This window comes from Pezoporus flaviventris, unplaced genomic scaffold (genome assembly GCF_033815535.1).
Source record: "Pezoporus flaviventris isolate CSIRO_AGI_PZ_B2104156 unplaced genomic scaffold, CSIRO_AGI_Pfla_v1 ptg000002l, whole genome shotgun sequence".
NCBI lineage: Eukaryota > Metazoa > Chordata > Aves > Psittaciformes > Psittacidae > Pezoporus > Pezoporus flaviventris.
In genome coordinates, this window is record NW_026892550.1 from 15,581,312 (window position 1) to 15,594,611 (window position 13,300).

Below are 13,300 nucleotides of genomic sequence, written 5' to 3' on the forward strand. Positions count from 1 at the left end.
CATAATTTCTGTTCCCTTTCCACTGTGCATCCTTTCTATAACTAATTCCTGAGATCATAGCACAGTGCTTCTCATGAAGAAAAGCCACATGCCGTGTAACACTGAAGGCATTAGTAGTGCCTGATCTTGGGCCACCCTTTTAACAGCATCTGTAGGTATGTGGCCTTGAGCCAGTTCTGTCAGCACGAGAACGGGCTAGAGAGAAAGCAAAAAATTCCCCAATGCAGAGAGCAAAGGAATCTTAATTTATGGGACTGTAGAAAGAGTTCAAGGAAAAAGAGAGGAGATCCTTGTAGCTAGACCATAAATGAGTTCCTCCCTCAAGAAAGGAGTAACGCAGATGTGACCCGTAAGCCAAAAGGAGTACAAAAAGTAGCAGAGAATGTTACAGAAATAATACAGGTTTTATCACTGACTTCACGGGATCAGGGCTTTCCTTTCTTCTCTGTCCCCTAACCCCTACTTATTTGCAAAGGGGATAAACTGGTATGATTCAATACAGATTTTTAACGTAAAAGTGCTCATAGACTTTGGATGAAGGAGTTAACAGGATTTCACCTACATCTCCTGCAGGTCTTCCACAGGTGACAGGATTTTAATTTTTTGCCATGCTCTGTTTATTTATATTTATTTTTTTTAGTTCTGATTTATTTATACTTATTAATAAATAATCTCATTAATGAAGTTAATTATAAGAACAATGCTCACTTTAGAAATAAAGTAAATTTAAACTTGGTTCTGAAATGTCTGAACTTTTAACAGAGGAAGTTATGATACAGCATATCTGCAGCTTCTTAAGTTTCTTTTCTTCCCTTTTTCTCTTCATTAGCTACTTGCCAAGTATTTGTATATTTTCAAATAGAACAAATTTTCTGCCTCCTCAGGAGGGTTCACGTTTATTTATACCAGTAAGGTGCAGTAATTGAGAAGTAGCAAGATACATCCAGGACAGAGGTCTACTTGAATTTCTAATTTGTGTTAGATCTAAGAGAGAACAGCCAGTGTAAGTTACGATTGCTGGAACGTAGCGTACATCTTTAAACAGATGGAAACCAGATATTTTAAAATAAATGGCAACAATCGACTTAAATATAGCCCTGTCTGAAGCCAAGCAAAATAATTCCATTGCCTTCACTAGGTTTCAAATCAGTACAGCAGAGCATGTTACAGCTCTAAATCTCATGCTTTACAAAATATACCTATCAGCCACACTTTGTAGATAGGGTGCCTGGAGCAGAGAAAAGTGAAATGGTTTGATGAAGCTCAGTAAGAACAACAGTAGCAGAGAAAAAAAAAAAACCACCAGAAAATAAAGGTATCTATTGCCTTCCAGAACTTCTTATTGCTGTAGACTACATCAGTCTCCATCAATCCCTACATGCTCCCAGTTCTGGAGGTGTAAGTATTAGGAGAAACACTGACAAGCGTGTGACAAATCACCTTTTACTACAAAGTTCACTAAAGGCACTGGAAAAAAGACCTATTCATTTTGGTGAGCCCCGGACATAACACTAAGGCAAAATCTGGAAACAAAGATCAAGTGTCCCAGTCTGTACCAGTTCATGTGATAGCCAGAGCACAGCCAGAACAGCAGTAAAGGTACAACAAAATGGAAAGAGCAGGACAGACAACAAAGAGGAAAATGTTAAGGTGAGACACAAAATGGCCTCAGCAATTACAAGAGGAGTCCAGATTTACATTTATCAAAACCATCACACAGTTTCTGAAGGGGCAAAAGCCATTTGTCCATTTACTAGCCATTTTTCTGTCCTACTGCTACAACAGCCCAGAGAGTTGCTCACTCCCACACGGGTATTTCCTTTGCCTTAGGTATTTCAGTTGTTTCACACATGACTTTGATGAACAAAATAATTAAATAATACATATTCATTATGAAAGGGCCAGTGTTAATGACATTTTAAAATCACATCATGTCTTCAGACTATTTATTTTGCTAAAAATAACTTACAAATTACTCGAGACACTGACAGGGTTAAAAAAAAAGTTAAACTCATGCCTTTGGATTCCAGTTCTGCATTCTGTTGTCTGCACCCTCCATATAGACAACTACAGCTACTATGAAACTCCAGCAACTGGTACGCAAGCTAACTCCTTACACTGCTTACGCAAAAAAAACCCCAGAAATATAGAAAATAAACATTGGTTAGTGGCACTCTGGTAGGTAATATATATAATATAAAATGGAGGTTCACTGATAGGTCTGTATAGGAAATTGGATCACTTTTCATTGTCTGTTGCTTGGGATGAAACCTCTTTCTAGTAAGCCTTTTGTATCTGTTGACAAGAGAAAAACTTGGAGAGTTGCAATTTATAGAACCTGAAAAAACTAGTATTGTAACACCAAAACACAAATTGTTATCAAAACTCGTATTTGCCTGAAATTCAAAATACTCAGAAATACACAAGCAGATTTTTGCATTACTTATTCTTTTATAAAAAAACAAAGAAAATCTGAGTTCTATCTTTAGAAATCTGTGAAAAGAAACAGAGATCTATTTCAAAATGAAAGTTATCTTCAGAGTGCTTACAATTGCTTTCTGCCTCTGTCTCTCCCTTTGTTTGGCCCTTTCAGATTCCCGTTTTTCATACTCTTTGCGGTATTCTTCCCTCTTCAGCCTTTCATGCTGATATTCCTCATAGCTGTCATATCTAGGAAACACAACTTAGTCATTAAATCAAGCACCTGCATTTGTGAATGCAAAATCAGTAACACAATTTCTGGAACGCTTCATTATCTCTTGAGAACCAGCTGCAAAGCAAACCAAATGCTGGCAAGATGCACTACCTGGGTCTGTGACTGTACGGTGATCTGGATTGCGATCTTGCACGTAAGGGAGAACTTCTGTATGCTCGGTGTCTACAGTGGCTGGACTCATAATAACAACAAGATCTGCAGGAAGAAACAAATTCACCTCTGCCATTCAGTTTGAATCTACTGACACCATTTTCTACCTCTTCTCCAAACTTACAATTTCTTCTAAGCTACCAGTGAGATTTTCCAGTGACAGTTTGCAATCTCCTAGTCAACTAAGAGGCCTCTGGTGATTTACACCCCCACCCCCCGTAATGTTCCTTATTAAGGCTAACACAAAGCAGAGCGTCAGCCACTGTCAACTTCATCTGATAGGGACTGCAGTCAGATTGGCAGCGGGCAGCTCACAGATAATGGGAAAGGTTAGTTGTGTACATCTCTCCCCAGTTGCTCTGCTGCTGACTTGACTGGCTCCACTCAGAAAGTGTAAACTTGGCATATTTAAAGGATAATGGCAACAAGTGTTTCTGTAGTAACCCCATAACCTTCAGAGTTATTCAGCTTAGGAGCAACAGAACAAGTTGCACAGGATTAAGTTGTTTCTTGGTTTTTTTCTTTCTTTCCTTCAAGTTGCTTTATGTTTTTGCTGTTTTCCTTTGTATTAACTATGATGATGATACACGAATTTGCTGTACCATACCTTGAAGAGGATCTACTACAGGGCGACCTTGATCTCGATCGGGAATATGGAGAACGGGAACAAGACCTGCGTTGAGGAAAGGACCTTGATCTAGAGCGCATCCTTTGGGATCTTTGAGAAAGTAAGGATTTGGGTGGAGACACTGAATCTCTGCATGGAGAGTTAAATGAAGAGCAAGAAGGCGAAACATCAAATAATGAATAGGCTTGTGTCCCATCCCAAGGGTAGCATAGTTTATCACTTTCATCTTCACTGTCATCCAAGAGACCATCCATTGCTAGTCCTGAATTTATAAACATAGGTAGTTTGGAGAATTGTTCATTACTGTAATCACTGTCCCTTAGTTCTCTGGTCTTATCTGCTTCTTCATCAAAAACAGCTTGGCTCGGATGACCAAAATGCTTATTCAGTTCAGCCCGAATTTCCTGGTCTTGGAGCTGTTTTCTGTTATTACCATGGGATCCCTGATTACTTGTTTGTAAAGTCTCTTTCTTGAAATACTGGTCTTGTTCTAAAGAACAACAAATCTGACACTGCCACCCAGGTGAAGAATCCTTAAATTCTAGTTGTCTGGAGTCCTGAAGTTCCTGGGATATTTTAATGTGTATTTCCGATTTTGAATTCACTGATTGACAGTAGTCATGGTCACCAAACAGCCGCAAACTGGGCCGTTTTGTCTTTCTCTCCTCATGTCCACTGGACAATACTGTAGTCTTGCTAAGCTGTGCATACAGCTCAGACTGTTCTGGACCCTTCTTGATTGGGTTACTTCCTTGAGAACTGGAAGACTCACTATAGCGGGGCTTTTTTGAAGGTGGTACACCAGTCTTGCATGATGACTTCGGCTTAGGTGAAGTCCTAAAAGGATTATCCTGGTTGGCTTTATGAGGAGGGGTTGTAGGTGGAGTTAGGCCTAAGGGGGAAAAAAGGAGGAACAGAGTATTTTTTAAACACACTTGCAATATTTACAAAGGTGGCTATGTGCTTCTCTAAAACATGATACAATGCAAGAGCCGTTCTATGTCACTTTAACACTGCTAATACTGGGAATAAAGACGTGGGACACCAAAGGTCTGGTAACAACAATAGCAACAGAACTAATGCATTGCTGTTAATCTTCAGCATCATTTCTGTCCCTCCCCTGTCTCCATGACATCCGCCTCACTCTCTGTAGAGTCTGATAGAAAAGATCAAGGGATAAAAACCAAAAGACTTCTTTTTTTTTTTCTTGTAAGAAAAAAAAATCAAAAAGATTTTGATATAAAAATCAAAAGCCAAAAGACTGGCACCGTCAAAAACCTAAAGAAATTAGCAGACAAAAACCTGAATAAAAGCAAGTCTGGGAAAAATGAGCGCTACCAAAGGCACCTCAACAGGACACAGATCTTGAAAGCAAGGAAGTACAGCAACTCCACAACTCAACTGCAATGACTCTGTTTCTACAGTTCATTAACTTAGTAAACCATTGCTAATGTATGTAGAATACATTCATGTAAGCATAACTAATACATTTTGCCTGAAATGTGGTTCTGCAACTGAAACCCAACTGAACAATAGGACAACTGCAACTGTAATGAATCATTGCATTTAGAACTAAATATTAGTGAGAGCCAGGAAGTAGGGAGTCAAAATGAAACAGATAAGTATTCAAAGGCTAAAGATACCACTAACTGCTGGGATTGTTCACATAATTGTAAAAGATTGTATCACTATGGGAAGACAAAATGCCAGAAAGGACCATTCCAGTAAAACCTGGGAATGAACACAGCATCTTGCAACTATTTTTATAAGGGTATAATATAACTCTTAATATTTTCTGTAGAAACGATAGAATTTCTTCAGACTGTACAAGAGGATAACCCAGGATACCAGGGCAGAGTAACAGCAAACAGCAGACATTGTCCAGGAAATATTTACTTTTCAGGAAGGTACTTAGTACGCTACGTTTGAAAAATTTGCTTCTAATTGATCCTATTGTAATTTAGAAGTATATATGCTTAAAATTTAACAAATTAGACTGAGATTAGGGATTTTTAGAAAATCTAGACCATCCTTAACTACTCCAGAGGCTGATGCTGCCATAGATTTCTTCGTCTAGCCAAACCAATGAGCTTTCATTAGCAAGAATGAAAAGAGAGGGCAGGCACATTGCAGGAAATGTGTATTTCAAACATGGCTATGGAATTTCGTTTTGTACTGCAACAGAGCTCAGCAGATAAATGCAAATGGAACATGTTTTATAGTGTTCTGTTGTAAAGAAGGAAAAGTGTCCATCAATGCATAGTGCTCCCTAAGGAGCATAAATGGAGAATGCGAGTCCCATTGCATTAGCTGCAATGAATTTGTTCCAGAAAAAAGAAGCAGAAGTACCAAAGCATGAATACTTGATGTGAAAGAGAGGCTTGATTTTGACTGAATGCTTGGAAAAAATAGTTATGAGCCTAATGCCACAAAAAGTCAGGGAAACTAAGGCAATGATAATGATACCTAAAACTCTAGTTACCTCAGATTTTAAGAGCGAAAAAGTTTTGTGCGAAGTCATCACTGTTAAACTATTTCCTTTAACTTGAGTCTTCAATTTTTTCTTCCTTCACAAAAATCCAGCTTGAGTTAGCAGTGTGTATTTCACACCTTACCCACCTCCTCACTAACAAGTATTTTTGACTACCAAGTGAATTTTTGGTAAAACAAATAATCCTGTTCAAAATTCCTCCACAGTAATTTTCAAGTTAAAATTTCGAGCTCAGATTCAACAAGGATTTGAGTAAGCAGACTGGTTTTTAGATAAAAGATTTAGAACTGTCATTTTTATTCATGAAATTATACAGCCCCTGAGAAGCAGCTCTGGAGCTCATTACTGATTTTTTGGATGTAGTTTTAGAGAGAATGAAGCAGAAATACAACCACTCCACAGTGAACATGCATATTTAAGAATTTCAGGCAAAGAAACCCCAGAGATAATCCAATATTTAAGATAAAATATTGTTTCCATTTTCACTTCTTTAAAGCTAGCTCCAGCAGGAAGCAAGCTAAACACAGAGTACAACTATTTCCAGAAGCCTGACAAGGACTCCAACAATCTTTAGAGCAGGAGAAAAAAAGCCGTACCAAAAAAAAAGCCCTCACAAAAGTACAGACTGAGCTAAATTTACTGGCGCTTTTCTTGCTGGCAGAACTTTGCTGGAGACAGCCTAAGAAAGGGCTTCCTCGTTGCATTTTGGCTTTTTTCCTGGTTTTCAGCAGAAGCAGGAAGTACACAGGAACAGATGAAAGTTGGAAAATGTTCATTTAACTTTTGAACAAACCTCCATTGGGGAATGAAGGAGGGAGTGAAGCTTTGAGTTCATGTCAACATTACAGAGTCTACAGAGCTCAGCATGTCCCACGACCGATCTCCAAATCATGAACTTTGAGAAAACCAGTTGGCTGCACACTTGTTCATCTTTACACTAATTCCTGGTAATCTCCACTGAGGACCATGATCCCACATCAATGGCATTACAATATTCTATCACCGTTGGATTATTTCACACATGCCACTTTCACTGCCAATGTGTACATTTTAGCATTGACAGTACAAGGTATATTCTGTGCTCTCTCTTGAACTTAGCAGGTTTTGACAGATTTATGGAAGGACAGATGGCCATTAAGGGCTGAAGGCTGACAAGAGGCAGTTCAGAGCATTGTTAACACACTTGCACAAACTCTCAGCAGCGCAGTGCTGTGCAGAATGTAATTCAGACTATAGCTTTTTTATTGCTGCCTATTTTCTTTTGTCAAAAGAGCCTGCTGTGCACAGCAACAAATGGCTGCCATTACCCAGAATGTAATGGGTGTCAGACAAATCACGTAACACAAACAATCAAGAGCATGTAGGTCATATTTCAACAGAGCACAACCTTAGCAATATTTATGATTACTGCATTGAAATGTGCTCTATAATAAACAAGTACCTCTACATCACTCACACTTATGTACTTCTGCACAGCAAATCTGTTAGAAGTGGTACATACTTTACAATCACCCCCATTAAACAGTCTTTTTTCTTTTTAAAGTAAAAGGCAAGTATTCTTTCATGACATGCTATAAAACCATTTTCTTTGCGGGGACTTTTCTTTAATTGAATGCCTTTGGTAAATGGTACGTTTGCACTCTGCCTTGCTCTGTCTACATACTATGAACTCACTCTGTGATCTTGCGCTTGAAAACAGTGTACATCAATTTGGCAGCACTGCTGCTGAAACAGCACTGTCCTTCCCGAGCCTGTGCAACAAAAGGTGTTTGCCTGTGTGCCGACTCTGCAACCTTAGCCAAGAGACTTCTTCATGTCTCTGGGAGAGTGAAATGCTTTTCATATATTCCAAAACTCCACAAAAAAAAACAAAACAAAACTTTAGTAACTCATTTAGCTCCAACAGAAATTCTGGGAGTGCTTTTGCATAAAAATATGACATCTTGACTTTTTAGGAATGATTTGCAATGCTGTTTTACATAGCCATGGATCTTTCTAAGCCTCTACTGTAACTTTTGGCATTTAAATGTTAGATGACGTTTGTTATGCTTTGAGGGGGCTGAGAATTAGTGTCCTTTGGGAACACAGACCTGGAACCTTTCTACATGTGCATTGAGCTTATCAGAGGCATTGAAAATGAATTCTTTTATACCTTAGAAGTTTGAAAACGGATTGTCAAGGCAAACATTATTTAAGGTCACTTAAAACACTGAGCACAAGATAACATCTCAATTCAGTAGAAGAATCAGAAGTGCTTTTGTGTGGCACAAGACTGCAAAAGCCAGAAAAATGTAATTAAATAGCCATCATATAATAAAAAACTGCATTGCTTGTTGAGTATTTAGTTTAATCCTGTTGTCAGTGCTCCAGAGAATACACACAGATGCCTGAAAATATCAAATAATTGACTAGATTTTATTCCCTCTGGACAACTCTTGGCATCTCACATCTCATTTTATCACCAACAGTCTGAGGTCAAACAAGTTTTTATATGATAGATTTTAAGTATTTGTTCATACAACTAAGAGATAACTCAGGTCTAGAAGTGGGCAAATAGCAGGGTATAAGTATCCTCAAGGATGCTTATGAATTCCAAATCATTATTCAAGTTGATTGTGTTCATAAAGCCTTTTCTGTCATCTTTTTTGAGAAATAGAAGTTTGCACGGAAGGAAGACCACTGAGGAGTTTTACGTGCTGGTAAATCACAGGGATCTGTGTGCAAGTGAGACATTTCACCAGGTCACCTGTTGTAGATAAGAGGGTGGAAATAGCTGTCCACCTACTGCTTGAGACTTAAGCTTGTGATCTCACTTCATGCACTTACACGATGGCTTCGAGTATTTAGGAGTGAAGGTGTAGAAAGACACTGGGAGAACAGAGATAAATTTCAAACGTACAGGAGCCACACCATCTAACTTCTGGCATTCAGAGGTTCAGCAGGAAGTCTTAAGACAGTCACTGAGAATGCCTCAATCACCAGGATTAACACAGCCACCTCCAGAGGGTGAGTCACTCTCCTAGTCCCTGTGCCTGCAGGTGCCCCCTCAACCTGACTGGTAACAAAGAGGAGAGAAGTCTTCCAGTGACACAGAAACATCCCATGTTCCTGGAAGACATTAGACAGATTCAAGCCCACCGCATCTTAGCAAGGCACTGGAAATGCAGCTAGCCATGGAAATAAAGGGAGAATGACCTCTTGCAATCCTCTTACTCCAAATGAGACCTGCCTTACACAGAAATTTCATCCACTGCATTATGATCACCTAGAGCTCCTTCCATACTGTGATGCTCTGGTCCATTTTCCTTTGAATAGCCCTAGAAATCAGCTGCAGGAGTTGGGACTGTAGACAGCAATGGACTTAATCCTCTACCGCAGACCACTTATTTAAAGTGCATTCAAAGAATTCTTATGTGTGGCTTGAAAACACTTTACAAAAATATTTGTTCCTTGTAATGTGACAAATAAATGTTTTGACAGTTTTAGGGAGGACAAAGTTACATTCCCAACTACTAACAAATCCATTGTAAGGCAAGATATAGCATCAGCAAGAGAATGGTTTCAGTTTGACTTTAGATACATGAATCCAAAATGTGTGTGTGACGAAGACTGATGGCTCATGTGGGAAATGCTTTTATTTATTTCTTTTTCTACTCTATAGTTAATTCATCAGTGAGGGAACCAATGTTTTTTTCAGGAAAGAGATCAAGGGAGCTGCTATTTATATTAAAATACTTTGTGCTTGGATAGTGGAAGCAGCACTCCTAATGGTCTTTTCAATTCAGCAGTAAGATCAAGGCAACTCCTATTTAAATTATAATAAATAGTGCTTGTACAGTGCAAGCTGCCCTATCTAAGGACAATGAGCAACTCGGTTACCTGGATATAATTTGGAGTTGTCAGGGTCTCACTAAGGAACTCCAAGGTGTTATTAATCACTACTGCCACTATTTTTTCCATTCTTTTTTCGTTTTGTTAGGTTTTGTTTTTTTGTTTTTTTTTTTGGGGGGGGGGGGTGGTTCGTTTTTAACTGAAGCAGGTCCCAGTTCTGCCATGATTTACTCACATACACTCTGAGTTCTTCAGTACCCAAGGTTGTTTCTGTTATGGACTTGTCTGCTTCCAACAAAAGCAGACTTATGACACAAGACACTACTGCAGTATAAATGAGTTTAAAAGTTAAGACATGCACAGGTACTCGTATTTTTAGAGATTTATATACATATAGGAGTATAAAAATAAAATCCTTGTACCTGTGAAGGCAGAGATGAATACAGCTACCAAGTCATGAAGTACTATATCCTGAAACTTCCTCACCACGCATTGCAAAGGCCAGAGCAAGCACAACGTGAAGTCCAAGAGCCACCATCATGTGGCTCTGCTTGATAACAATGCCCCAGCTCCAGTTGGGGCAGACATGCTCCATCAACTCTTACCCTTCCTGATTATCATCAGTTTATTTTCTAGCTAGATTCTATTTACTTTCAGAGGGGAAAAAACATCAAATCATATTTTTATAGCACGACATTCCTGTTCTTGTATTAGGCCAGTTGTGCTGTTTCACAGTTTCTGGTGCATTTTTAATGTGCTAGTTCTCTAAAACAATCACAGAGCTGTTCTGTTTCCTCCTCTGTGCACAGCTGATAAAGCAGAATGAATTTGGTAATACCATGAACATTCATGTTGCCACTACGGAGGCAATACTAGAGGACTACCCAGGAGTCAGACCGATTCCCATTTTCTGTCTCGTCAGCTGATGGGCAGAGCAGGCTGCTGACTTTCTGGCTGGGAGAAAACACTGCTCCCTTCAGCAATTTCAACGACTGCTTGTACCAGTCTGCTGTAGTCACCTCATCTGCCTCTTTCAGTTGGCAGCATTAAGCACTGACTTACCAGTGTGCTTACAAATGGGCACCCTCGTGCAGATTTGCTCTCCATTAATGATAAAAGAGGCTTCTCCATGCTTCAGACCTGGTGGCACTCAATGGGATTATCCTACTGCATAGAGTGAATTTTGCCGTGCTTGTGTTGGATTTGTGAAAAGAAGGTGTATTGCAAAGATGCTTCCTTTTGCCACGAGAGGAATGATTAAGACTGCAGTTTTTCAGGACATAGCAGAGGGCAGCGTGCATGTTTTAATGCTGAACCAGTAAAGAATTTTCTGAAAAAGTGAAATGATGATTGTATGGAGGTGAAAGCTCGAAGTACATACATAGATCTAGTGCTTGGGCCTGCTCTTGTGTAAAGCTACCACTAAATTTAGAGGCACTAAGTTGATTTATGGTACCTGAAGATGTATTTTGCAATGCGTCCAAAAATGCTAGAGATCACATAATTTACAATCCACTGTTATCCTGGGAGAAACACGTGTCAATTACATCTCTTATTTTTCAGTGTTACACAACAGGAAGAACATAGTCTTGGCAATAGATCAGGCGGATCTCAACGTGTGCTCTTGTGCTCAGTTCTGGACACTTCAGGAAAATGGAGGAAAAACAGAGTTCAGAGGAAAGCAGTAAAAAGGATCTGAGTCTGAAAGAATTGGCTTTAGTGGAAAGAAGAACTGCTGAATTAAATGAGCACAATGGGTGATGCATGAACTAAACCAGAACACGAGAAAAAAAATCTACAAGTCTTCAAAAGGTACAAACACCATGGATCTGAAAGGAGGAGGATAAAGGGGGATTGTGGGAAGCTAAAGGAAGAAATAAAGAGAAAGCAAGAATATAAAATGAATACCAAATTAAAAAAATTACCTCTAAGGTATGGAATAGTTTTTCAGTGGTAGAGAAGAAAGCTGTTATTTGTGACATATTAATCTAGAATTGACAAAGCACTGAAACTTGCAGTCACGTACAGCCCTAGACTGGCCTGGAGACAGACTGGATGACATAACTTTTCCATCTGTAACATCTATTACACTGTGCTGTGGGGTCTATCTTTGAAAGATGGTGCTGAGCAGTACAGAAATCTATGGGGAAATGGGGAAGTATAACAGATAAATGGTTTCATTCATATTTTTCAAGAAATTATGCTCTCTTGTGCAGGTTTGGAGCCATATTTTCAAACACATTCCTTCTCAGGTAACTGGATAAAGAGTCAATGCTAAACTGCATTGAAGTTAACCTCCTGGAGACCTCTGGAAGATCTCGGTGTACATGTGGTATATTAAAATGGACATACACACAAGCCATGCTTAAAGCAAGAGCCAGCACACCCCATTTCTCACCTGCAGTTCCAGAGAGTTCCACACTTAAGGTTTGTTCAATAGTCTTGTTCTCAAATGGGGAACCCTTGGGATCACTGGAAGACAGGGCACATTTATAAAAACAAGCTGAAATGGAGTTGCTGTAGCCAAAATCTATTGAACCCCCCTCCCTTTTATAAATGTTTGCACTTTTTAGTACTTACTTTGGTGACTCGGGCGTCAATGGAAGTGATAAACTTGTTGGTTTGGCTAAAGGGAAAAAGAAAGCAATTATGGAATATTTAAGCACTCCAGAACATATCCTAAAAAGATTTATTTTTATTTTGGAGCTGGAATCCTATGTTAGTCAGTTAGGGCTGAGCTCTGATGACAGTTCAATAGCCATTTCAGTGTATCTATCTTAGCTAGATAAATAAGGAGACCCATCCTGATTCCTTATTACTGGTACTAAAAAGGCACATAAATTTCAACAATGATTTACATCAATTACTATGCCTCTGAAATACAGTACACAACCCAAATGCCAAGAACCTTTCAGAACAAGAGTAGTTAAGAATCAATGAAGAACTCTACAGGATAAACTGTGAAAATGAGATTTCTCTTAGAGTTAATTTAAACTACAGTTCACGTTTTGTTTGGAAACAGGAGCAGCAGAATAACTATGAAGTAACAGAACGTTATGAATATTCAGTTAATTTTAATTCTACAATATACAATTTTATATATAGCACTGAGAATAGGCTGTTTCTATGAGGCCAGAGTCCAACCAGTTATAGTCCAAATTTCTGCAAATTATCCTGCAAACTATGACAAGCCATGGACATAGTCACAGATGGTTAAATTGGGGTTGAAGCTCTCAGCACTACAATCCCAACATACACAAAAAGCAAAGCCTTAGCTATAAAAATACACATCTTCGTAGCTTTTATTCATGCAAACTTGTATTTTCCCAAAGCAAGCCAAGAACTGGGATGCTGTAATACAGCTAAGATTCCTTTAATTGCCAGAGAAATGTTTAAAAATTAAAATAATATTACTTGCAAATTTTACTTTTCAGAAGTAAGATTGATGTTTAAACGCAGAGAGCGCTGTACCAAGAGCAACAGC

The 13,300-nt window shown here is 38.8% G+C and overlaps 1 protein-coding gene across 4 annotated transcripts in view; it reads right to left on the reverse strand.

Moving 5' to 3' along the window:
* PPARGC1A (PPARG coactivator 1 alpha) overlaps positions 1-13,300 on the reverse strand; it is a 366,954-nt gene that overhangs the window by 14,014 nt on the left and 339,640 nt on the right. For 3 of the 4 annotated variants that reach the window (XM_061470280.1, XM_061470261.1, XM_061470270.1), the window contains 5 exons: positions 12,397-12,442; positions 12,215-12,288; positions 3,474-4,386; positions 2,807-2,911; positions 2,550-2,670 (listed from right to left, as the gene is read on the reverse strand). In XM_061470280.1, coding sequence (XP_061326264.1) covers positions 2,550-2,670; positions 2,807-2,911; positions 3,474-4,386; positions 12,215-12,288; positions 12,397-12,442 — 1,259 coding nt within the window. The remainder of the gene's footprint in view (positions 1-2,549; positions 2,671-2,806; positions 2,912-3,473; positions 4,387-12,214; positions 12,289-12,396; positions 12,443-13,300) is intronic. The other variant, XR_009746393.1, reaches the window with a different exon arrangement.